At 39.2% G+C, this 23,935-nt stretch overlaps 1 protein-coding gene and 1 long non-coding RNA gene across 2 annotated transcripts; one reads left to right on the forward strand and one right to left on the reverse strand.

Annotated features, from left to right (window-relative positions):
• Positions 1-6,317: 6,317 nt before the first annotated feature.
• Positions 6,318-9,460, forward strand: LOC109194208 (ubiquitin carboxyl-terminal hydrolase 37). The gene is made up of 14 exons (XM_019362592.2): positions 6,318-6,401; positions 6,518-6,573; positions 6,673-6,802; positions 6,948-7,061; positions 7,185-7,250; positions 7,351-7,482; positions 7,575-7,698; positions 7,784-7,935; positions 8,041-8,140; positions 8,273-8,349; positions 8,525-8,633; positions 8,733-8,790; positions 8,958-9,115; positions 9,206-9,460. Exons 3-14 carry the CDS (start codon positions 6,690-6,692, stop codon positions 9,284-9,286), a joined length of 1,284 nt encoding a protein of 427 aa, XP_019218137.1. The 5' UTR covers positions 6,318-6,401; positions 6,518-6,573; positions 6,673-6,689; the 3' UTR covers positions 9,287-9,460.
• Positions 9,461-9,614: 154 nt separating this feature from the next.
• Positions 9,615-23,915, reverse strand: LOC109203248 (uncharacterized). The gene is made up of 3 exons (XR_002063164.2): positions 23,414-23,915; positions 23,154-23,213; positions 9,615-9,743 (listed from the first exon to the last, which is right to left on the reverse strand). It is a non-coding gene; the product is annotated as an uncharacterized LOC109203248 (long non-coding RNA).
• Positions 23,916-23,935: the final 20 nt, after the last annotated feature.

Consider the following 23,935-nt stretch of genomic DNA (forward strand, 5'->3'; position numbering starts at 1 on the left):
GATCTCTGGTGTGATCCCACCTCTTGCATTTTAAACAAGCTTTAGATTAAAGAAGCTGGAACATTACATTGAAGCCTTTGCTGGAACTTCCACCTCTTTAACTAAAATATACATGACAGGTGGGGGAATTCTAGTGAAATGCTTTGACCTCTAGAAATTGATATGGGTTGAAATGGCTACACAACAGCTTCTCAGGCAGGGACCTAAATCTGTCAGAGGAAAAGATCTGCAGTCTTAAGTTTTTGATTAGTAAGTGTGAAAAGAAAGAACAACTTCCAAACTTTTCTGGAAAGAAGCCAATAATATGATTTTAAAAAAGAGAAACAAGATATATGTTAGTTACATAACAGTAAAAAGGAACATTTCTTATGTGGTGCAGAATTTCCCTTTCTTTCCATTCTCTACATTTTTATTCAGTTTGATTTTCTTCTATTGCGATCCCACGAATCGCAGTCTGTTTATACAGAGAAAACAAAAATCTCCCTACCGTTCACTTCCCTCTTGCACAACCCCGTGACAGATGAGAAATTGAACAATTGATATTTCTGACAGGAACTCAATTAAATCCCGTGGCCACTGTCAAAAAAAAGCTACACATGAAGAACGGGAACGTGTGTTTGTTTACGTCCATGAGATTCAGCCACAAATCTATATACATGGGGTTTTGGTCCAATCACATGATAACTTCTATTGTATCTATCCAAACATATTCAGCACTACTACGTTTGTATTTTATTATGGCAAACACAGACAAAGAAATAAAGCATGACAAACATAAGCTGAGAAAAGAATGTGCAGAAAAAAGCAAAGATGGAGTGGGAAAGGCGAGCTGAGAGAGGGGGAAATAGAAAGTGAAAGAAAAGAGACGGGGACCAGAGACAAGCTTCCCCCATGGCACTATGTGATAAGGATATTATGTAGATTGAAATGCTTCATGCAGGTTGAAATCAGCATAAAATGGTGTAGCAATTTTCTTTTTAAACCCGCGTCATGGCTTAACAGTCAAATTATACATAGACACCGTGTTACGAATGATCCGAATGCAAATACGAGCTTCACATCTGAACTTGGGAGACCTGCAAGCATATGTAGTGTCAGCACCTCAGAAAGAAAAAAAAAAAAAAAAAAAAAAAAAAACAAAAGGAAAAAAAAATGGACAAAGATTTAAATCTTGGAAAAAAAATTCTCTTTAAAAAAAAAAAGGAAAAAAGACAAACACACTGTAAATAAGAAAAGTTATATTAATACTTAAACTTGGGTTGGATGATCTGTTGCTTAATCTGAACATCATCGTCCTCCTGAATCACTGATGACCAAACCCATCATCACTGGGACAGCATAGCGGAGGCTAACATACACAGCCAAATCCACCCTCTACAATGCACAATGTGTGGCGCTTCCAAAATGAAGAGACACTTACACGTTAACACACAACGAGTGATTTAGCACAGCATAGTTAAGTAGAGGTATATCAGCCAAACAGCTTAAACAGTGTTAAGTTATGAAATGTATGAGGTGCTTATACGTTTAAGGTCTACCAACTCACCCCATCCATTTTTACATGTTTAAGATGGCTAATCCGTCTCTTTTACTCTTCTCACCATGCTCTCTCCACACATGGCAACGTTTTACACAGACGAAAATACCCGGTGGGGGGGGGGAAGAGAGAGAGGAGATAAATGAGTTACTCTCCAAGAGCGGTCACATCAAGCTGTAATTTAGCAATCAAACCCGCAGTCAGAAACATCCTCCTGTTTTCTGTCATGTCGTGATTATGGATCAGTTTGCGGTGCAGGTGTTGGTTATACATTGACACGCCACATGAAACCATAACGAGGCAGATTCAGTTCATTATGAATCTCATAATAATTACATTCATTTATTGCATCAATATGGAAATGAGCTAAAAATTGCATTTTTTTGGACAATTTGTCACCAATCGCTTTGACCATTGTCAGTCTACAACACCGTCGTCCATTGGCCTAACATCCTAAAACTAAGAAGGCATGATGTGAAGTAGGGGTGGGCGATATAAACGATATACGATAGAAACGATATAAATTTGGCCAACGATAGAGATTTTGACTATATCGCGATAGCGCATGTTGATGATGTCATCAAGCTGCGCCTGTTTCGGTCGAAAGCATCGCAGCGGCTACAACCATTATCATCTGCAAATTATGCCGGGCGACAGTCATAGCAAAGAGATGAAGCACTTTTGAAATATGGGGAAAGCCAAAAACTGCGCTTCCTCCACTTCCGTAATATTGATTCATTAATGTTGAATTCTGTCGCAGCTGTTCTATTCCTATGTTGTTGCAGTATATTAATAACTAACCTTGTATTGTGGATGAATAATCTCAGTTGTTCTCCTGACTGAAGTTTGGCCCGTGTATAACACAGAATCCCTCACGTTAACTTTTATTGAGTGGAAAAAAAGTTGGTGTTCATCCTCCAGCTTCACTGTGCTAATGTTATGCTAACATAGCTGTGTCGCTAGCAATCACGTAGCACAACATTATATACCAGGTAGTCCAACTTCAGTAACCCTGCAAACGCCACTGCTGTTTAGTTTTCTGTCTTCATTTATGTTGGAAGTGGTAGCAGAGCTGTACGTTTTAATTAGTGTCAAAAATCTCTCAGTCAGAACATGGTATGTCTTGTTTAGGTGAAAACTAGCGAGCTAACTTCCTGTTAACTTGTAACTCCGTTAAATTTAATAAATTCTGTTTTCATGGATGCCTGGATGTTAAACTTAATTGTTACATCTGGAAAAGCAGCAACACTGATGATTTTATTAAAGATGAAAGAATTTAGACCGTTTTTAACTCTCAGTATTCGTTTGACTTTGGGACCTGAAGCGTACGGAGTTTGGGACCCAGATTACTCCGCGAAGCTCCTCACTACGGCAGCCGTAATGCTCTGACAATCCATCAAGCAGTGCGGCTTACCAAAGTTGTACTAAAACATTTTTAACAGATTTCTGCACGCCCAAATCGGTTCGAGGTCAGTAAGCACAACCAGAATTCATACATAAGGCACACTAATTTTTCTCAAAAATCGAGAAAGGATTTTAAGTGTGCTTTATAGTGTGGAAAATACGTTATACAGAAGAAGAATATATCGCGATATATATCGTTACCGCACATGCGTCAAATTATATCGCGATATGGATTTTAGGCCATATCGCCCAGCCCTACAACAAGGTGATTCTCAAAGAGCTTGTGGCCTGGTCTGGTTGAGCTGCAGGGAAGGGGTGGTGCAGCAGGCTTGAGGGGCAATGCCAGTAAGGCTGGGACGTGAGCTGCAGCCTCATCCAACCTCTTTTTTTTTTTTCCCAGGTGCCAAGCTACCCTTCAGTTTCATCATACCATCCCTAACGATAACTGTAGAGTTGATGGAGGATGAAGACAGCAGAGAGAGCAAAAGAAACAGGTAAGAGCGGACAGGTAGTCAGAGTTAACAAAAACCATTAAAGCCAGTGTAGCTTCTGTTTTGAACACATTTATTGATGATGATTATACATAAATAAGCATCGAGAGCGTCCTGAGCAACTGCATCACTGTCTAGTATGGTAACTACACTGTATCAGATCGCAATACCCTACAACTGATAAGTGAGAGCAGCTGAGAAGATCATTGGAATCCCTCTCCCCTCCATCCGCAAAGCCACCAGCATTATGGAGGACCTCACAGACTCCTCACACAGAGTTGATGGAGGATGAAGACAGCAGATAGAGCAAAAGAAACAGGTAAGAGCAGACAGGTAGTCAAAGTTAACAAAAACTTTTAAAGCCAGAGTAGCTTCTGTTTTGAACACATTTATTGATGATGATTATACGCAGTGTATTATACTGTAATCAGATGTGGATTCTCATTAACCGCTTTAATAGTAACTATGTGTCACAAATAATATCTTATTAACAGAGTGAAATAAAATGGTGATGAAGACAGTAACTCCAGAACAAGGGGCGTAGGATTTTGAATTGATACCATAGGTGCATCTACTAAAGTTTTGGGGTCAGTTTGAATATCAGTGACCTTGACCTCAAGGTCAAAGGTGAAGTTTTCTGAAAATCTTGTGAATGCTACAACTCGGTGACAGGAAGGAAGTCACCCAGGTTGTTCAAATTTGTACCTTAGGTGCATTTACTAGGAGGCTGAAGGGTTGCACTGGGGGCCATCTGTAGAGGTTTAGAGTCAGCAACCTGTCTGTGAACGTGGACAAAACAAAAGAGATGATTGTTGACTTCAGGAGAGCACAAAGAGCTCACTGCCCACTTAACATTAATGGATGCTCTGTGGAGGTCATCAAGAGCACCAAATTCCTTGGTGTCCACCTGGCGGAAAACCTCTCCTGGTCCCTTAACCCCAGCTCCATAACTAAGGAGGCCCAACAGCATCTCTACTTCCTGCAGAAGTGAAGGAAAGCCCATCTCTCACCATCCATTCTCACCGCCTTCTACAGAGGGACTGTCAAGAGCATCCTGAGCAGCTGCATCACTGTCTAGTATGGTAACTGCACCGTGTCAGATCGCAATACCCTACAACTGATAGTGAGAGCAGCTGAGAAGATCATTGGAATCCCTCTCCCCTCCATCATGGAAACTTTTAGCACCTGCTCCATCCGCAAAGCCACCAGCATTATGGAGGGCCTCACACACACTCTTCACCCTGCTGCCTTCTGGAAAGAGATACCAGAGCATCCTGGCCCTCACTACCAGACTACCAGAACAGTTTCTCCCCCCAAGCCGTCAGACTCCTGAACACTCAGTGACTGGACTGGCACACACACACACACACACACACACACACACACGCACACCTTCACACATGTCACTACCAAGCACTTATCTGCAGTATCTCACACTCATACAGACACACACACACACACACCAAGTTACTTTTGCACAATAATCAGCATTTTGCACGTTTCCATTGCACTGTCTTGTGTTGTTTATTTTTGAAATTTTTTGCACATTGCACTTTATGTAGTCCCGTGTTTGTCCGTTATATGTCATATGTAGCACCAGGGTCTTGGAGGAACGCCGTCTCATTTCACTCTGTACTGTACCAGTGTACATGGTTGAAATGACAATAAAAGCCACTTGGCCTGACTTGATCTGTATTTTGTTGGGGTTGCTTGGAGACGAGTGCCATACAGTTCCAATGAGCATACATTCCAAAATATGCAAATTAGCCCCATACCTTGTGATGACATATGTTCAGGGTATGAACATTCTATGCTGAAAGCTTCTAAATATACAACCTTTGACAGTTTGTCTTCAGTTGAACTTTTGCACAGCACAGAAGATTTTCACTGCGATCAAATTAGGTTCAAAGATGGTTCAAATTGGGTTCAAACGTTTTTTCTCAGAAAGGTAAGTTTGAAGAGACTTGCAGCACATGTCTCTGAATATTTTCGTACGGTAAATAAGCACTTTTGAAGCTTTTAATGGAGCTTTATGGATGATTTCTGTAAAAACTGAATTTTGAACCAAATGAAGGATTTTGTATTTCGTACCATAAACTTTAAACTCAAATTAAGGCATGAAGAATTGTTTTTATTTTATTTAAACATATTCATAGACATCCACTTCATGAGCTGACTAAATTGATAAAAAATCTAAAATAATACCAAATTTTCTAACTGGACACTTTTCATGTAGAGCCTCTCTTGGTATGTTTGTTTTATGCCATTACTGATGTTGGTTTTCTTGTTTCTAAACAGAAATCAAAAAACCAAAACGTGGCAGAGAAGGAAATTCCTTCTACGTCTCAACACAGGTAAAGAAATGCGTGACTCTTTAATCTAATGTTGCTGGAGATATTTATAGCAGTGGTTTGTGTGAGCTGTTTTATTTCCCTTTTATTGTTATTTTTCTTCCGCCTTGTGTGTTTATATCATTTTTACTACTTCTAGTTTTGTCTATTATTTAAATCCATTCAGAGATTAGTTGAAAATATAGAGTGTAAATGTACAAATACATGATTTGTTCATTTGGGTATTCCATAACAGTTATCAATTTTCATTTGCAATATCCAGGATGTACTCCTTGTTAAAAATTTCCACTTTGAAAAATAACATTTACACTTTTGTCCTCATCAGCGTCCCGGAGGTTTCTGTTGCTGCCACACCACCTAACCATGAAAATGGTAAAAAGAAGAGGAAGAAAAGAAAATGGAGACACTTCTTCTGCTGTTTCTCGGTTTGCTTTTACAGAAAACATATGAAATGCACATTCTCCTTAAAATGTACTTGTTAGTTTTAAGTGACTTTACTTTTTTAATAACACTATGTTTGTTCGTTCTCTACAGGAAACTGACAGCGATACAGAGGCAGAGCCCACCACTGTAAAGCCACAAAAAAAGTCTCGCTGGTCTATTTTCAAATTCTGGAAGGTATGTTTTATGGAAAGAGTCACTGTCATCAAGCATTTACTCATCACAATGAAATGGGAGAAATTAAGAGCAATGAAGCACATGGCTATGTCCTGTACTTTGGTTTCCTTCTACAGAGAAAAAGGCAGGTTGCTCCTGAAACAACAGTGGAACCTGATAAAAAGAGTGACAAGTGAGGGAAACTTTCATCTTCTCACTTTAAAGCAAAATTCTTTTGGGATCCTTCTGGTTGCAGATTTGATACTTAACATCCTTTTGTATATTTTTGCAGATTAAAGAACATGCAGCATGACTGTACACCTGCCGAGTCAGCACCGTACAGTTCAGAGGACTCGGTACAGGTCATTTGGCCCCAAGCAGGACAACCAGAATGCCCGAGGACAAACTACAGACAATCCCAGGTAAGTGCTTTTAATATTTTGGCTGATTGCTGATCAAAATAAGCATTAGATGGTTAAATGCTGTTCTCCAGAGAGACAATGTTTGTTTGTTGTCTTGTTGTGCTTGCTATGCATCCCTGACTCCTTTCTTCTTTCTGCATCCAAGTTCCCACCAGGTTAAAAACACCACTGAAAATGGTGAGCCATCAGACCTGAGTTGGGACACTTTGATTATGGACTTTCTGGCACAAGAGCACGTACGGGAGCAGCTGTTTAACATGTAAGAGAAAAACGTCCTCCAAAATGTTTAAACTTCAAAGCTCATGCATACATGCACATACACTGCTTAGCGTCTTGACATCTTTCCTAATTGTGTGTCCTTGTTTTTACCTTTTTACAATAGGATAGTGAAACATTTCAACGATGGAAAAATGACGGAAAATCAAATTCAGACTGTGGACCGCTTCGGGTGAGTACACGTGGTGCACAAAGACCAAAGCTCACTTTGTCAAAGTGGAGAAAATGACTTATTTTACACTGATACTGTAAACTTTGTGTTTGTGTGGCAGGTTTCCAAACATTGCAAACACCTGCTACATGAACTCCTGCCTGCAGAGCCTCCTCAACACTGAGGAGTTCATTAGAGACATCAGCTGTCAGGAGATTTTGTGGAGAGCAGTGCCAGAAGCTCGGCTCTTAAGGTGCGCTACGTCAACCTTCTACTTTCTTCAAAAACCTGAAGAACAAAGATATCTAACACCAGAAATGTCTGTTTACCCTTTCCTTTTTACAGAAGGCTCATTGACATCAGGGACTGTCATAATTCAAGAGATTATGGCCTTAAAAAACACCGCCTAAAATCTTTTAAGAAGGCATTCAGCGAACACGTTCCTGAATACAAAGGCAGTGCACAGAAAGTACGTCAGCAATTTGGACGTTTCGTTTTTTGCTTTACCTTCTAATGTTTATGTTCTGTTTTAAATCTCTGTGTTTTTCTTTCAGGATGCTCATGAATTCCTAACCTTGTTCCTCAATGAGGTCAAAAGCCTTTCACCTCACCTGAAGAGGAAAGCAGCTCTCCTGGGCCGAAGTTATACCTGCCCAATAGAAGATCATCATGTTTTCAAAATGGAAAACATGAGGACATGCAAGAGGTAAGCCTGTCTTTCAGAAACACAGGGCTGATTGCAACATTTTCATATACCTCTTTTCCACCTACCCGATCGTTACTTTAACTACGTTACTCCTTAAATGTGTAGCTGCGGTCACCAATCATCACACCAAGAGGAATTCACTAGCTTGTCTCTTGACCTGGTTCCAGAGGGGTCTGTTGAGGACATGTTAGAGACATACTTGAAGGTAAGATCACAAATTCCAGTGGAGTTGTAGTATCACTGATCTTAACACACCTTTCTTGTTAGTGTTTGTGTGTGTGTGCATATGTTGTGATTTTTCTAACATAAAGCCTGTTTTCTCTGTGCTGTTGTTCAGGAACAAAAAATTGAATTTCTCTGTTATTGTGGAGGGACGACCTCGGAAGTGAAGCCGTCTTTTGATACACTGCCAAGGTGAGTAAGGTCACATCAGAATTGATCGACTGACCTGATTTCCAAACTGTGGCGCAGTAAACATCACAGTTTTTTAAGACAACACTTGAGCAGTCATTTTCCCCCCATCTTCTGTTTGTGTTTGACACTCATTCTTCTTATTTTGTTCCTTGGGTTTTTTTTCCTTTTCTGCCAGAGTTCTCATCTTGCACCTGAAGAGGTTTGGCTTCACAAAAACCAACAAGCTTCAGAAGGTGCATGACCCCGTCTGGCTGCAGAGGGACTTGGTGGTGTCATCCAAACAGGTAAAAACAGACTGCAGAACATCTCAGAGAATCAGCTTAATTATCACACTGATGTGAGACTTTATGAAACTAACACTCTTTGGATTTGTTCCTTCTCAGGATGATGGCTGTTATAGTCTTGTAAGCATCATTAGTCACTATGGAGGCACAGAATCAGGTAAAACAACTGACTTGTTACAAACAGAAAATGATTTAACAGAACTTGCTACTTTTCAGTGAAGGACTCACACACAAAAGCTTTTGATGTTCTAAGAAGCACTAAGTCCAAATCATGAATCAGTTGACTTTTAGAAGTTGGATTCATTTGTCTTAATGTGATCTCAGGACACTACATCTGTAATTCCGTGCATCCTGAGGCGAGTCCGCAGGCTACATCAGATCCTTGGCTCACCTATGATGATGCACGGGTGCTCCACACAACTGGATCTGCAGTTTTTGAGGAACAGCAGCACTCTGCCTACATCCTGTTTTACAAGAGAAACGTAAGAAGACACAGCAGCTCATCCTGAATTGAGATCATTTTTAAATGTCCTATTACCTCATTAATCAGTTTTGTCTTCATTCTAAAACAGGATGTGGAAGCAAGTTACAGCCATCATCATGCTGAGAAGGAACAACCGTCGTCTCAGACCGCAGGTAAGTATTGCCCTTAGGAGGAAGGGTCCACCCAGAGAGCCTGGTTCCTCCCAAGATTTCTTCCTCCAGGAGGGAGTTTTTTCTTGCCACCGTCGCCCTACATTCACTGGTCTCATCAGCAGAGACATTGTTAACCTTCTAAGACCTGGACTCTTTCATGGCATGCATTTTTAATTTCTCTGTGCCATTTTGGGTTGATTGGGACCTGATGAATGTAAAAACAAAGAATTACCTGATTTTTATTTCGGTGAAAAATGAGATCCACATATGAGGACATTTGTTTTACATTTTGATGGAACAGTGGCAGTATGATGTCCTCATAAGTGGATATCAGCCCTTTGTATAACAACATTTTATATTTTGGTCTAGACAACCCAAAATGTAATGTCCACATATATGGACTCCAGGTCCTAGGAGGTTAAAACAAAGTCTACTAGAGATAGTCCTTTTCACGACCAGTGTTTGGCTTGCTCTCTGGGAACAACAAAAAATTAAACAAATAAATTAATAATAAAATAAAGAAATGATTTATTTATTTATTTTATTTTATTAAAATTCAAATAACAACAAAATTAAAAATAACTAATAAAAAAATAATAAAAGTATTCAACTGTGTTTTGTGAAATTTGTAATGAGTCTCAGTTAAGTTGATGTCACAGAAGTTTCTGTCATGATTCGGCTGTGTGGCAGGCAGGAAGTGGACCCAAACGCAAACTCACGGGGACACGGGGGATAAACTCAAAAAGCACAGCTTTATTGCTGGAAACACAGATCACAGGTTACAGAAGACTAAACTGGGAAAACTAAATATAAAGCGCACCAGGAAACACGGGGGAATCACACACAACATGAGGGAGAACACGACGCAGAACTGAGGGAGACGCAGACATAAATACACAGAGGGGTAACGAGGGAAGTGGGAGCACGCGGGGAACACAGGTGACACTGATAATCATAACAAGACATGGCAGGAGTAAACGCAACACTGACGGGAGACTGTCAAAGTAAAACTCAGAGACCCATCATTTGTCATTTCTTTAGTTGAAGTTAACATATAACATAGTTTGAGGACATACAATGGTATTTTGACACCAACAAGGTAGGGGTGGGCGATATAAACGATATACGATAGAAACGATATAAATTTGGCCAACGATAGAGATTTTGACTATATCGCGATAGCGCATGTTGATGATGTCATCAAGCTGCGCCTGTTTCGGTCGAAAGCATCGCAGCGGCTACAACCATTATCATCTGCAAATTATGCCGGGCGACAGTCATAGCAAAGAGATGAAGCACTTTTGAAATATGGGGAAAGCCAAAAACTGCGCTTCCTCCACTTCCGTAATATTGATTCATTAATGTTGAATTCTGTCGCAGCTGTTTTATTCCTATGTTGTTGCAGTATATTAATAACCAGTGATGGGAATAACGGCGTTACTAACGGTGTTACTTTTTTCAGTAACGAGTAATCTAACTAATTACTATTCCTATCGTTACAACGGCGTTACAGTTACTAACAAGGAAACGCGGTCCGTTACTATTTTTCAACAAACAGACGGTTGAAGCTGTGTTCAGCTTACCGCATCTTATATCAGCTGCACGGAAGTAGCTGTAAGTAATCTGGGCGCTACAGCTTTAAGCAGCTGCGCGCTCCCGCGGACGGTAATCACGATCACTGTCTAGCACAACACCTGGAGCTCAGGGGGCAAAACAATCGCATGAGTGCTGCTGTTTGACTGAGGAAGAATAAAGTAGTCGTGGTAAGCCAATCACGTGACCACTTAAAGACAAAGCAACAAGGTGCCAGTTTTTAAATTGTGTTGATAGGCCACGTAAAACCAGAGTCATGATAAACAAGATATACGCGGCGTTTTTTCCTCAATAGTTTCGGCACGTTAGCGCTAGCAAGCACTCTCTGCTTATGAGCAAAAAACCCCCCAAAAAACAGGGGAAGTTTTAGGAGTGACCGAGAGAGAGAGAGCAGAAAAAGAGAGAGAGAGTTTTGTGACGTTTAGTGTGTTTGGAGTGTGTAGTTAATGTGTTGTCTTGTGTAGTTAGTGTGTAGTGTTGTGGATAGTTTTGTGTTGTGTGTCAGAACAATGAGGCGACTGCTGTCTCCAGGTAGAAACAGCAGTGATACACCTGCTGCTGTCAGACCTGCAGGTATCAGGCTCTGATGTTCTCCTTTGTAGTGGACAGAAATGATTTTTTTGGAGTGGCACAAATAATTTGTGTGGCATCTTATTGAAGAACAGCTGATTGTTCTGTAAATAGTTTGAAATGGTTATTTAAAAAAAGGGTAAAAGGTAAATGGATGCAAATAACTTTGTTGTTTGCAAAACTTGTGCATATGATTTTAAAATTGACAGTTTATATTTGCATTTGAAGTTATGAAATGTGATTCAATGAACATGTTTGTGGTTGTTACAGTAAAAATATAACTTTTTCTACTGTGATTTTATGTTTTTTGTCTGATTTTAGATCAATTCTGGTTATACAGTATGACAAAATGAGAACATAACTGTAAATTCAGGCACGTGAGGTTGCGCTAAAAAGAATGATACCAAACAAGGCAAAGTAAATAGTTTTTAAAGGTAAAATGTGGAGGGAAAATCAAGAGTAGTAAAACAATGTCCAATTATACCCTGGACGCCAGAGGGTTAAACGTTCTTTGTTTTTTTTTTTAAGTAACGCAATAGTTACTTTTCCAAGTAATTAATTACTTTTAGAATATTGTAACTCAGTTACTTTTTTGAAGAAGTAACTAGTAACTATAATTGAATTACTATTTCAAAGTAACTTGCCCAACACTGTTAATAACTAACCTTGTATTGTGGATGAATAATCTCAGTTGTTCTCCTGACTGAAGTTTGGCCCGTGTATAACATCCTGCTATGCGATTGCATTTGTCCATACAGAATCCCTCACGTTAACTTTTATTGAGTGGAAAAAAAGTTGGTGTTCATCCTCCAGCTTCACTGTGCTTATGTTATGCTAACATAGCTGTGTCGCTAGCAATCACGTAGCACAACATTATATACCAGGTAGTCCAACTTCAGTAACCCTGCAAACGCCACTGCTGTTTAGTTTTCTGTCTTCATTTATGTTGGAAGTGGTAGCAGAGCTGTACGTTTTAATTAGTGTCAAAAATCTCTCAGTCAGAACATGGTATGTCTTGTTTAGGTGGAAACTAGCGAGCTAACTTCCTGTTAACTTGTAACTCCGTTAAATTTAATAAATTCTGTTTTCATGGATGCCTGGATGTTAAACTTAATTGTTACATCTGGTAAAGCAGCAACACTGATGATTTTATTAAAGATGAAAGAATTTAGACCGTTTTTAACTCTCAGTATTCGTTTGACTTTGGGACCTGAAGCGTACGGAGTTTGGGACCCAGATTACTCCGCGAAGCTCCTCACTACGGCAGCCGTAATGCTCTGACAATCCATCAAGTAGTGCGGCATACCAAAGTTGTACTAAAACATTTTTAACAGATTTCTGCACGCCCAAATCGGTTCGAGGTCAGTAAGCACAACCAGAATTCATACATAAGGCACACTAATTTTTCTCAAAAATCGAGAAAGGATTTTAAGTGTGCTTTATAGTGTGGAAAATACGTTATACAGAAGAAAAGAATATATCGCGATATATATCGTTACCGCACATGCGTCAAATTATATCGCAATATGGATTTTAGGCCATATCGCCCAGCCCTAATGTGAAGTATGCACTGGGATAATGTGTTAGCATGTTAAAACTTTAGCATGGTAAATACTTATCTAAAAAAAATAAATCTTAGATATAATGTACATGTACAAAATTTGTAATTTTGGTCAGTAAAGATGTGGCCTAAACAACTTAAGAGAACCATCCCTAATACTAACAATACTAGATATATTATTATATGTACCAAATATGTATATTTGGGCATTTTATACAAATGGGTGGCAACCAGCTTAACACAAAACTTTTACTATGATGTATTGTCTATGTTACATTTTCTTTGTTTGACCATGTTTTTGCATTTATATCTATTGAACATTTGACAGGACACTGAATACCATAGTACTCGTGCATTACCGTAACACGTAAGGAATAACAGAAGCTCAAGTGAACGGCAAGACTGTCAGCAGAAAAAGCCCATTAACATTTATGTTGCCAGGGATTATGTAGGAATGCACAGATTGTATTATCTTAAGCAAAAATGCTCAAAATAACAATTTTGGTGTTAACTGATCCCCTCCTAAGCATAAGAAATGATTTTTAAAAAGAAAATACAAGTCATCTTTTCATCACTATATCTTTGAACATCAAGCCAGAACAAAATTGACGTGCCACATCACAGACATCAGAAAATGTTATCTTATTTGCCAATAGGCCGATTAGTCAACAGGGTGAATCCTGGCCAAAACTGATGTTCAGCCATGATGATACCGTGAATCAACCCCTCATTAAAAGAAAAATGCATGTCAGAGTTTAGTGATGAAATAAATGGTCACACAGGTCAACAAAAACCAAATGTGGTCAGATGAGTCATCATCGATAAGTGGGAGAGTGCATGTATGGCACACAGCAAGAGAACTGTAAAGGCCAGAATGCTTGACCCACAGAGTTGGAGAGCCCGGTTGCTTCGTCACGCTGGGGGAAGCATTTTGCTGTGATGGTTTGGCTGCCTGTAACCTCTTAAAGGAAGAGTCATTGCAAATCAATACAAAGCAGCTTTGAGTGATCACCCCCAACTATGATAAAATATTTCTATTCTGGTCAGGTCTCCTTCAGGATAACGATACCTAACATCACTAGAGCCCGAGGGTCACTAACTGGTTTGATTAGTGAGAAAATAATGTGAATGTGTTTTGGTCATCGCAGACACCAGCCAACTAACTAAACATCTAAAGGAAATTTTGGAACAACAAGCTAAACAATCCAAGAACTAGACACTACTAAACACTATAATGTAGTATACTTTGGAGATAACTAGTTGATTTCACAAGATACAAGAGTATTTTGAATTTTAAAGAGTATTTCAATAAGCAGTTGCAAGTTAGTGACCTTCGGGCCCGAGTGTGGTTAGGTATCGTCATCCTGAAGGAGACTTGACCAGAATAGAAATATTTTATCATAGTTAGGGGTGATCACTCAAAGCAGCTTTGTATTGATTTGCACCCACTTATGATAAGGTCAGAAAACTGTGACACTACAGTATTCTAGTTCATAAAAATATCTAAGATAGAAAACAGATGCAAAGGCTGCCAGTCCAAGGAAAATGAGACAGTAACAACACAGGAAACAGGAGAGATTCTGTAATTACTGAGTTTCAGTGCCCTACTGTGCAGCCAAACTATTTCTGGGACCCCAATCTCATAATCCTCTGCCCGCTAACAAAGCATTTTCAAACTCATTTCCTGAGAGCATCGCGTCAGCCATAAAACCACAAATGGAGCAGTAAATAGCCTAATAATACCCAACAGTTTCTTTTTACAGCTGACTTTGTATCCAGTAGCGGACAGCTTAACTTGACTCTGTGATTTGGGAAAAAATCCAACCAATTAAAAGCAAATGAGCAGGTAAGTTGTGGAAGAGTTGGTTTTGAACACTTCTTTTAAAAAGTGAAGGATAGGAAAGCAACCAGTCAATATTTCGATAAACTGGATAATGACAATAATCTGTAATATTGTAATCTGGCCTCTGTATAATAAAGATAAAACTGAAGGACAAACTTTCAGCTTTAATAAAAGTATTACATTAACTGTTTAGGAATTACAGACATCTTTATACAAAGTTCCAGAGGCTCAAAAGCAGTTGGACAATTGACAGAGCAGCAGCTGGGTGGGCAGATAAAGCTTTGTCCCTTCATTACTTCATTATAAGTTAAATAGATCTGGAGGTGATTTCAAGTATTGAAGTTGCTTTTGGTAGCATTTCACTGAAAGTTTCAACTTGAGGTCCAAAGAGATGCTGATGCAAATGAAGAAGGCCATCTTTAGGCTAAAAAAAAAAAAAAAAGGAAAGAAAAAGAAAAAGAAAAAAAAGGAAATCTGTTGCTAGATCAAGAATATGATGCATTCTTAGACAGCAGGAATGAACTGGGCATGGCAAAGCAACACCAAAAAGCCCGAAAGACTGCAGATGTGAAATGCATGATGACAGAATTATTTCCATGGTTGAGAAAACCATCTTCCCTACATCTAAGTAAACATTCTGTTGGATGCAGTCAAGACAGGCCTTCATGAATGCACCTTGTTGTAGACAGAGTTTACAGAAACCCTCTGTAGCTCAGGAGGTAGAGCAGGTCACCTACTGATCGGAAGGTTGGTGGTTCGATCCCTGGCTCCTCCAGTGTGCATGTCAAGTATCCTTGGGCAAGATACTAACCGATGTATCCAATGTATCGAGTGTAGATAAAGTGCTTGTGAGAATGGGTGTGATTGAGTGAATGTGGCATGTTGTATAGAGCGCTTTGAGTACTCCGCGAGAGGAGAAAAGCGCTATATAAGAATCAGTCCATTTACAAAAAGGTGCAACCCACTGGTTACACACAGAACAGGACATCTGGATTAGACTTAGGCAGAAAACATCTAAAAGATCCTGCACAGTTCCTTGGAAAAGGATGGAAAGAAAAATAATGATGAATCAGATTAATAAGAAGAGGAAAGTATTCACAGGGAAACTTAACTACTCATGTTTCAAATTACACCAAATTATCTGTTAAACACGGTAGAGGGGAATTGGCATGTCTGACTGCCACTGGAACCAGGTCACTAGAGTTAATTGATGATGTGTTGATGGAAGTAGCAGGATGAATTCTGAAATGTACAGGGCTATGCTCTCTCCTCAGATTCAGCCAAATGCTACAAAACTGATCAGTGCAAATGGCTATAAACCCAAAGCATAATTCAGATGCAACCCAAGAAATTTTCAAGACAAAGGAATAAGATGTCCCTTCAAATGGCTCCATCAAAGCAGTAAAACATCTTAAGGGAGCCAACAGAATATTTGGTGATGTCCATGGGCTCTAGAGGTCAGGTTGTCAAGGACAGCAAATGGGAAAGCTGTAAAAGTTTAAACAGTCGATGCTGTAAATTGTTTTTGAACTGCTTGAACTAAAGTTGATATTCTTTACTTCAGTCACATCTCAATTGTTTGATTAAAAACTATGGTTGTGTGCAGAACTAAAATTAGAAACAAATCTGTCTGCTACAGCTCTAGCAAGTCTGTCTATTGTGTGGGTGTATCAAGAGCTCAGCTGCCACCCATTTCTTATGAGGAGCCAGTGCACAGTTAGCTTCATTCAGCAATCAGCCACCTGGCAGTATATACGCTAGTGAAGAGCTTCTCAGTTGGTGAGTGAACTAGCTGATCCACAATCAGTCCAGGTTGTGCTGCTTAACAGAAATATATGCATTTTCCTGTTATCTGTGACCACCACTACAATCCCATGTGATAAAACACATTGAGCTGCCATCATCTTTGGCAAAGTTTATTAAAAGAATCACTGTCGGTATTAAATACGACTTTCAGGGTAAAAATAAACAACTGTACAAATGTATTTGAAACTTCATTTTGGGAGGGCTAAAAGGACAAGTTTGCATCCTTTAATGTTAAAAACACTATGTTTTTATATTGTATATTGCTACAGGACATCCTTTACACTGTGTCTAGCCCTCCATTTGAGCTCCTGTTTCCTCCCCACAAAAAGGTAGTGATTCAAAAATGAGGTAGGCCTAACATAAGTTATCGTCATATCTGTCAGTATCAGTGTGTCCACTAACAATAAGCCAAAAATCGCACAAAAGCCAAGAAGAGGCACAAGTTGTAAACCAGCCTTTTAACCCATTTTCTATTTGTGTCACCGTTTCATGCTTGTACACAGTGTTTGGGGGGGGGGGGGTAACAGAATACATGTACCGCTGTTACGTATTTAAAATACAAAATATGAGTAACTGTATTCTGTTACAGTTACCATTTATAAAGGTGGTATTCAGAATACAGTTACTTTGTTGAAATAAAGGGATTACACAGGGATCCTTTCCTGTTTCATATGTTAGGCTATGCCCTCTCTATTTTTGGTAATTCCACGCTGGTGGAAACCCCATCAAAACACACATTAAGAGGCCCTAATGCCTGTGTCTCAATCTTCCGTCTCATAATGACGTGAAGAAATTTTTGTAAAAATGATTTAATATGAAGGCAATAGGCAGAGTGTTACAGGCATCGCCCTAAAGAATGTAGCCTCATGGGCAGTGTAGTCCGTGCTGCAGGGAGAATGGACTGCCATACCCGTTATGGGTCTGTGAGCACGAGGGAGGGAGGAAAAGGAAAAGTACGAGTTGTCACCGACCAGAAACGGGAGATGGAAGCATGTAAATATAATAATAACCACTGCAGCCAAAAAGAGTGCCTGACGAGCCCAGTTGTAAGTAAGCTATTAAGACTCGACTGTACACTGTGTTCATGTTTTCCTCTGAAACAATAAGTTCGTTTGGAGCAGCCTTTCAACGCCTCTCTCTGTCTCTCGCTAGCAAAGTTTACCCTGACAACAAAGTAAAGCTAGTTTTTGGCTACGAGCCCGACACGAGCCCGACACATTAGCCAGAGGTCCCTTTACTACAATTCGGAGCCGCGGACCTGTTTTATATACGTGCGGAATAGTTTTCTATACGTGATCGCTGCAAAAAGTGCAGCCTTACCTAATGTCCACCCTACTGTTACTCATTTTATATTAAGATTTAAAAATCCAGTTGGCATTGCTTTCAGAACTGCACATGATTATTACCTTCATTAATAGTAATAAATCACACAGCAATAGTACATTCATGTAGTTGTAAAAAGCATGATAATATCTTAAGTAATCCAAAGTATTCAGAATACGTTACTCTTATTGAGTAACGTAACGGAATACGTTACAAAATACATTTTGGGGCATGTATTCTGTAATCTGTAGTGGAATACATTTTAAAAGTAACCTTCCCAACACTGCTTGTACATCTGTCTGACAACAAAAACATGAAAGTATGTGATTAAGAATAGCTTCATATCATGAAATTCAATTCAGTTTTGTTTATATAGCACCAAATCAAAACAATCACCTCAAGGCACTTTATATTGTAAGATAAAGACCCTACAATAACAGAGAGAAAATCCCAACAACTAAACAACCCCTTTTAAGCAAGCACTTGGTGACAGTGGGAAAAAAAAATTCTCTCCCACTTCCCATTCCCCCCCCCCCTTTAACAGGAAGAAAGATCCTGCAGAGCCAGGCTGATGCAGGGGCAGTGATCTGCTGCGACCGGTTAGCAGTGATGGATATAAATTAAGCTTTTACATAAGTTCAATAAGATCTGTATTCAGTCATCTGTCTGCTTTCCCAGGCATTTGGCTTCTACTCAATTCTTTTACATCACTTCCACTTTCCCATGCAGTAAAAGTCAATGCTGACATCATTGCCACAGTATAGTCCAATCATCATCCTGGCTGCCTTCTTCAAGCCAGTCAGCCTCCACTATGCCTACTTTAAACTGCCCTGCTCATCTTTCATTCTCCCTAAACAGAAGACTCCTGCATTCAGCTCACCTACTCCCAAGTCACTACAGCCAAGCCTCCATCTTATCTTCATCACCAGCATCTAGACTCCGAGCGGTCCTACCCTAATTCTTATCGCCGCTGGGATTTCATTCTGTTGCGATGGGCCATCAAAGGGTAATCACCAAATAGCATAATTGAATTTTGTATATCGATAAATCATGTTAAATAGCTTATTGAAATACCACTGATGTAAGCAAAGACATTAGGCGAGAAGCAAACAACAGTGCGGTTTGCCAGTGGGCTGAATATGGGCCCTGTGCTATTGCTGAAACATGAGGGTTGACACAATGTAAAATCATGCCAGTGAATGTTGGCGGCCTAACAAAAAACACCAGGAAAGTTTGGTCTATAACAGAGTGTTCATCAGAGTGTTCACGCTGACTGCTGGAAGTCTGAGGTGTCGTGCTTAAGTTTATGTGCTGCTTGTTCCAACTGCTGTGTGTTTGATTAAACACATTCATGCAGTGAATGTACTTGAATGTGAATGTCTGCTCGACAAGATTTAGGTCTCTTCAACTTCTGATCACGTGTTGCTGCTCTATAAACTGAATGATTTATGTACTTGCATTCAGACAGAATTATGAGGAGCTCAAAACATACATGCATGTGCAAATTCCCATAAATATCCACAACAAAACCATTTTGAACCACCACAAACCCACTCTGCACACACTGATCCCCTTAGAGTGAGCGTTTTAGTGAAAAATACCCAAATTTTCTTTCACTTTATTACTGAAATTCCACTTCTAAATCCCGAAATCTTCACTGTTTATGTATTATGTATATATGTAAAAGCACACATTACAGCCCAACATGATAGATTAATTATGCATTATTTTCTAATCCATATTTATGCATCATTTCACTCTGAGAGAATCTGCAACTCTTTTGCATTTTCTTCCCCTTTTGGAAAACTTGAACTGAATTTATCTGAAGTGTATGCCCATCGTGAGGTTATTTTTGTTTACTAGAATCCTTTTTTTCTCGGGTTTATTAATACTAAAATGATATCCACGAGGAGTCTGGATTTTTAAAAAAGATTCCCCAGTATGCCAAATGCCAGACCGGGGTAATGATATTGAATAGTGAAATCTACAAGAAATTACAGTAAATATCAAAATTTAACCTTCAGTAGTGCTATTACATCCTTTTCTACTGTATATGCACACACTATATTTATCTTGTGAACTATCATACAGTTGCTTTCACCAAAATATGTTATATACCAGCTATGTCAGTGATGAAGAAACTCTCACTTTAGGCAATGCTTAATTTTAAATGCTTAAAACAAAAGAATTCTGCTAATTCAATGATAAGTAGTAGTAAATTGAAAGATTTTACACCACATTTATGCAGGTCTAATGGTTTTAATGGCTCGCAAGGGGTCACTCTGGTTTCAAAAAGACATCAAGTAAACAGCCCTTGGTTCCTTCGTCTTAAACTTCCTGAACAACTTCCTGAGAAATTTATGGTCTGTTAGTTTCATTTTTTGAATACATTATGATTGTTAGTTATGGTTGAAACAGAGTTAAAAGGAGGATAAAGCAGGGTGTACTTGTGAGAGTCGCTACTGTAGGAGATTCAAGAGGAAATTAGGAGATTATTTTTGAATGTAGTGGCTGCTCACCAACTTACATTGGCAATTCAATCCATTCATGTAATCTCACAGTGCTTTCTAAAGCAGTGTATTGTCATTTACAGTATTCACCAAACATTGGCCCACTTCATGGTCACCGTTTGGTCATTGCTGTCATGTTTTTAAAAGTGATCTTTAGCAATAATTCTCCAGGCTTTCTAAAGGTCTTTTGTTCCAAATTCTTTTGTTGAAACTATGAAAAATGCCACTGATACATTTTTCCACCATCAAGGTGAGCATTTAACCACAATCCTAGCATTTTCACTATGGTGCATCAGAAATGGTCTCAGTGGAAAGGTGCTTGTCAAGAAGCCATCCTGAAAGAAGATGAAAAGATTGAGCTATGCCAAATTCCACAAGAACACTGGCAATCAGTGGCTGCAGGTTTTAGGGAGTGCTGATTTGAAAATTGAAATTTCTGGTTTAAAATGTTACTGTGCACAGAATAGATTAAGATAGTTAAGACAACAGTAATTGTCTACAGTGGTCTGGAAGGAATTATGAACACAGAAAAGCAGTCATACTTGGATTGATGCAATATCATCTGGAAGGCATCTGACTGGTAATCCCACACTGCCAATACAATAAATGCATACCTTTATAGAAAAAACACAGGAACACTTTGGTTTCCAGAGCCTGGATCTTAATATTACTGAAGCAGTGTGGGTTCATCTTGACAGAGAACAGAACAAAAGGCAGCCACCATCAAAAGAGCTTTGAATGTCTTTCAAGAAGCCTGGAGAACTATTCCTGATGACTATTTAAAGAAACCACAATGATGCCTCCCTAAGAGTTTAGGCTATAGTGAAAAAAATGGCCATATCACATGTTCACATTCAAGCTCATTAGAGTTGCAAACTCTTTTGCTTCATATACTGTATTTGTGTATAACTCAGTAAATCTCTACTCTTATTTCTCAGTTTCACAACAAAACAACGAAGTGTGATTCAGGAGTTTTAATACTGTAGAATGCAGTTGGGTAAATCTACAAAGAGCAAACTCAGAACCAAAGACAAATCTTGCAGAGCTCATAATACAAATAACTTGTAAGTGAGGCGCGTCTCTTTAATGCACCACTTGCCTGCAGTATCCCACTTTAACCTCCGCTTGAATTTACAGCAAGCTATGAAAATGAATAATAAAAAAATAAATAAAATTAAAATTAAATGTTAGTGAATTTTCATGCAAGTTTTGTGTATCCTAGATCAGCTTTGAGGTAATTTCTCTTGCTGCTACCTGCACGCCCCGTCTGGCTTGGCTTTATAAAGTTGCCAAATATCAAAGACCTTATAACTACAAAGCCTTACACCTGAACAACCCAAGCTTTTCACACTTTTCCACTTGATTTCCTCAGACCGTAGGCATCCACTGACTAGATTCACATTAGTGGATTTCAAAGACTCAACCCAAAAAAATAATAAAATAAATTAAATAACACACACCCCTACACATGACTTCACCTGCACGTGCAGGCAAGACGTATACACTGTACACATGTGCGGTCACAGGCACACACAGTCAATCTGAGAAAAGAAGCAAAGTAGGAAGATTATTTAATTCACATCATATGCAATCAGAAGCAATTAGCTCAACGCCCTCTCTCATACCACCTAGTCAGACATTGTACCGGGTTTAAGCCAGCATCAAGCAAACTAAAGCTCTCAGACATTTGGAAGACTTCCTTAAGAGACGCAGTGAGATTTTCATTCATACAAGCATGTGCAAATAAACAGAAAATTTATGACATCCTAATTCACAAAATTGCAGCATGACATCATGCTTATATCAACCAACAGTTTAAGGAGGTATATATGTCTATTGCTCTATACTTTATAATATGTATCTGTATTGCAGCAGAGCATGCACAGAAACTGCCTGGCATAATCTGACATTCAAAGAAAAGGAAAACATAGTGCTGCATGTAGTGAGTCATCAGTACTACAGTGTGCTGAACTGCTCTGCCTCAGGCCAACCAAGGTTTACAAGTCACCTCACTATTGGCCTATTGCCTTATAAAAACTGTATCATACTGCACAAAGATGATATAGAATGGTAGCTCTGCTTTCTTCCTGCTGGTTGACTTTAGAGGTTAAAAGATCATCTCCAAATCGTTTTACCTGGAAAGTTTATTCTTGAACTTGTCAACAGATGTATCCCCAGTGACAACTGAGCAAACATTGTGCACAGAGAATGTGTAATGTAGTTGAAAGACCAGAAAAATGCCAGAAAGTGGATCCTGAGTTTGTCAGTCTAGCCGTTTCGTCAGTCTATTTCCAACTTAATTGCGATGCCACAGATGCTAAAATTGCTATGAATTTGAGGAAATGAAAAGCTGAAACGGTTGCTCAGTGGAGCTTTTTGTTGATTCACACAAAAACATTTGTCAGCTTTTTCAACAAGCAATTATTGCAGTCACTGTTTAAGCAGAAATGCCAAACATTCTCTTTCTGAGTTGAACGTAAGCATTTAGTGATTTTCGGCGGGTTTGCAGAAAACCTTGCACCTTGGGGCTAGCAATGTAATGATCTCATCTCAAGAAATCATAGTTCAATATTTGAGCTAGTTTTCAGGGAAGTTGTACAGTTTGCACGATTAAATAAATCTTCATGAAGCAAAAGCTTTTCTACTTCACACGAACAAAGCAAGAAGGAAGCACTTACTGGTTGTAGTATGCATCTGGGAGGACATCTGCCTTGAAGAACACTGAGCAGACTAATGTCCTGAAAGAAGTGATGAAGGGTTGGAGATCAGAACTTTCAGAAAACTTGAAAAGGTAAAAAAAAGGAGACAAATTCCGCTTTTTCAACTGATTTGATACATCTGACAGATCAATCACTTATACATCATTTAAAACAGGAAATAATCTTTATGTTTGGCATCATCTTATCGATTTAAAGGAAATTTTGATTGGACAATGTACTTGCTATGGAATAATGACTTCATGGTTCCTCATATGCTTCACTTTCACTATGCAGTTCTGTCTGTCATCGCGCATGAAATCTCTGAAGAAAACAAAGGTTACACTCCACAATAAGCAGGAGGGACAAGTGCCGTTTCCCTCGGTGTCAAGGTTCGCTGTGGGGCAGGCAGGAGGAGAGACCCAATTGCAGGACTCGAACACGGAAACGTAACTTAATACGGCAGCTTTATTGCTGGGAAAAACACTCCATTAAATAAACTCTTGAAAAACAAACAAAAAGAAAAACCTGAACTTGGAAACTCAGAATTAACACTTCAAACCAGGGAGCAAAGAGACAACACACAAAAGGAAGCAGATACAACACGACAACTGTAAAAGAAAAACACGGGACTTAAACACAAGCCGGCCAACAAGAGGATGGGGAACAGGTGTTAACACAGCTGGGGCAAATCAGACCTAACAAGGGGAAGCAAAACCCGATACACTGCACACAGGACATGAACTATCAAAATAAAACACAAG

The sequence above is a fragment of the Oreochromis niloticus genome, linkage group LG8 (assembly GCF_001858045.2).
Source record: "Oreochromis niloticus isolate F11D_XX linkage group LG8, O_niloticus_UMD_NMBU, whole genome shotgun sequence".
NCBI lineage: Eukaryota > Metazoa > Chordata > Actinopteri > Cichliformes > Cichlidae > Oreochromis > Oreochromis niloticus.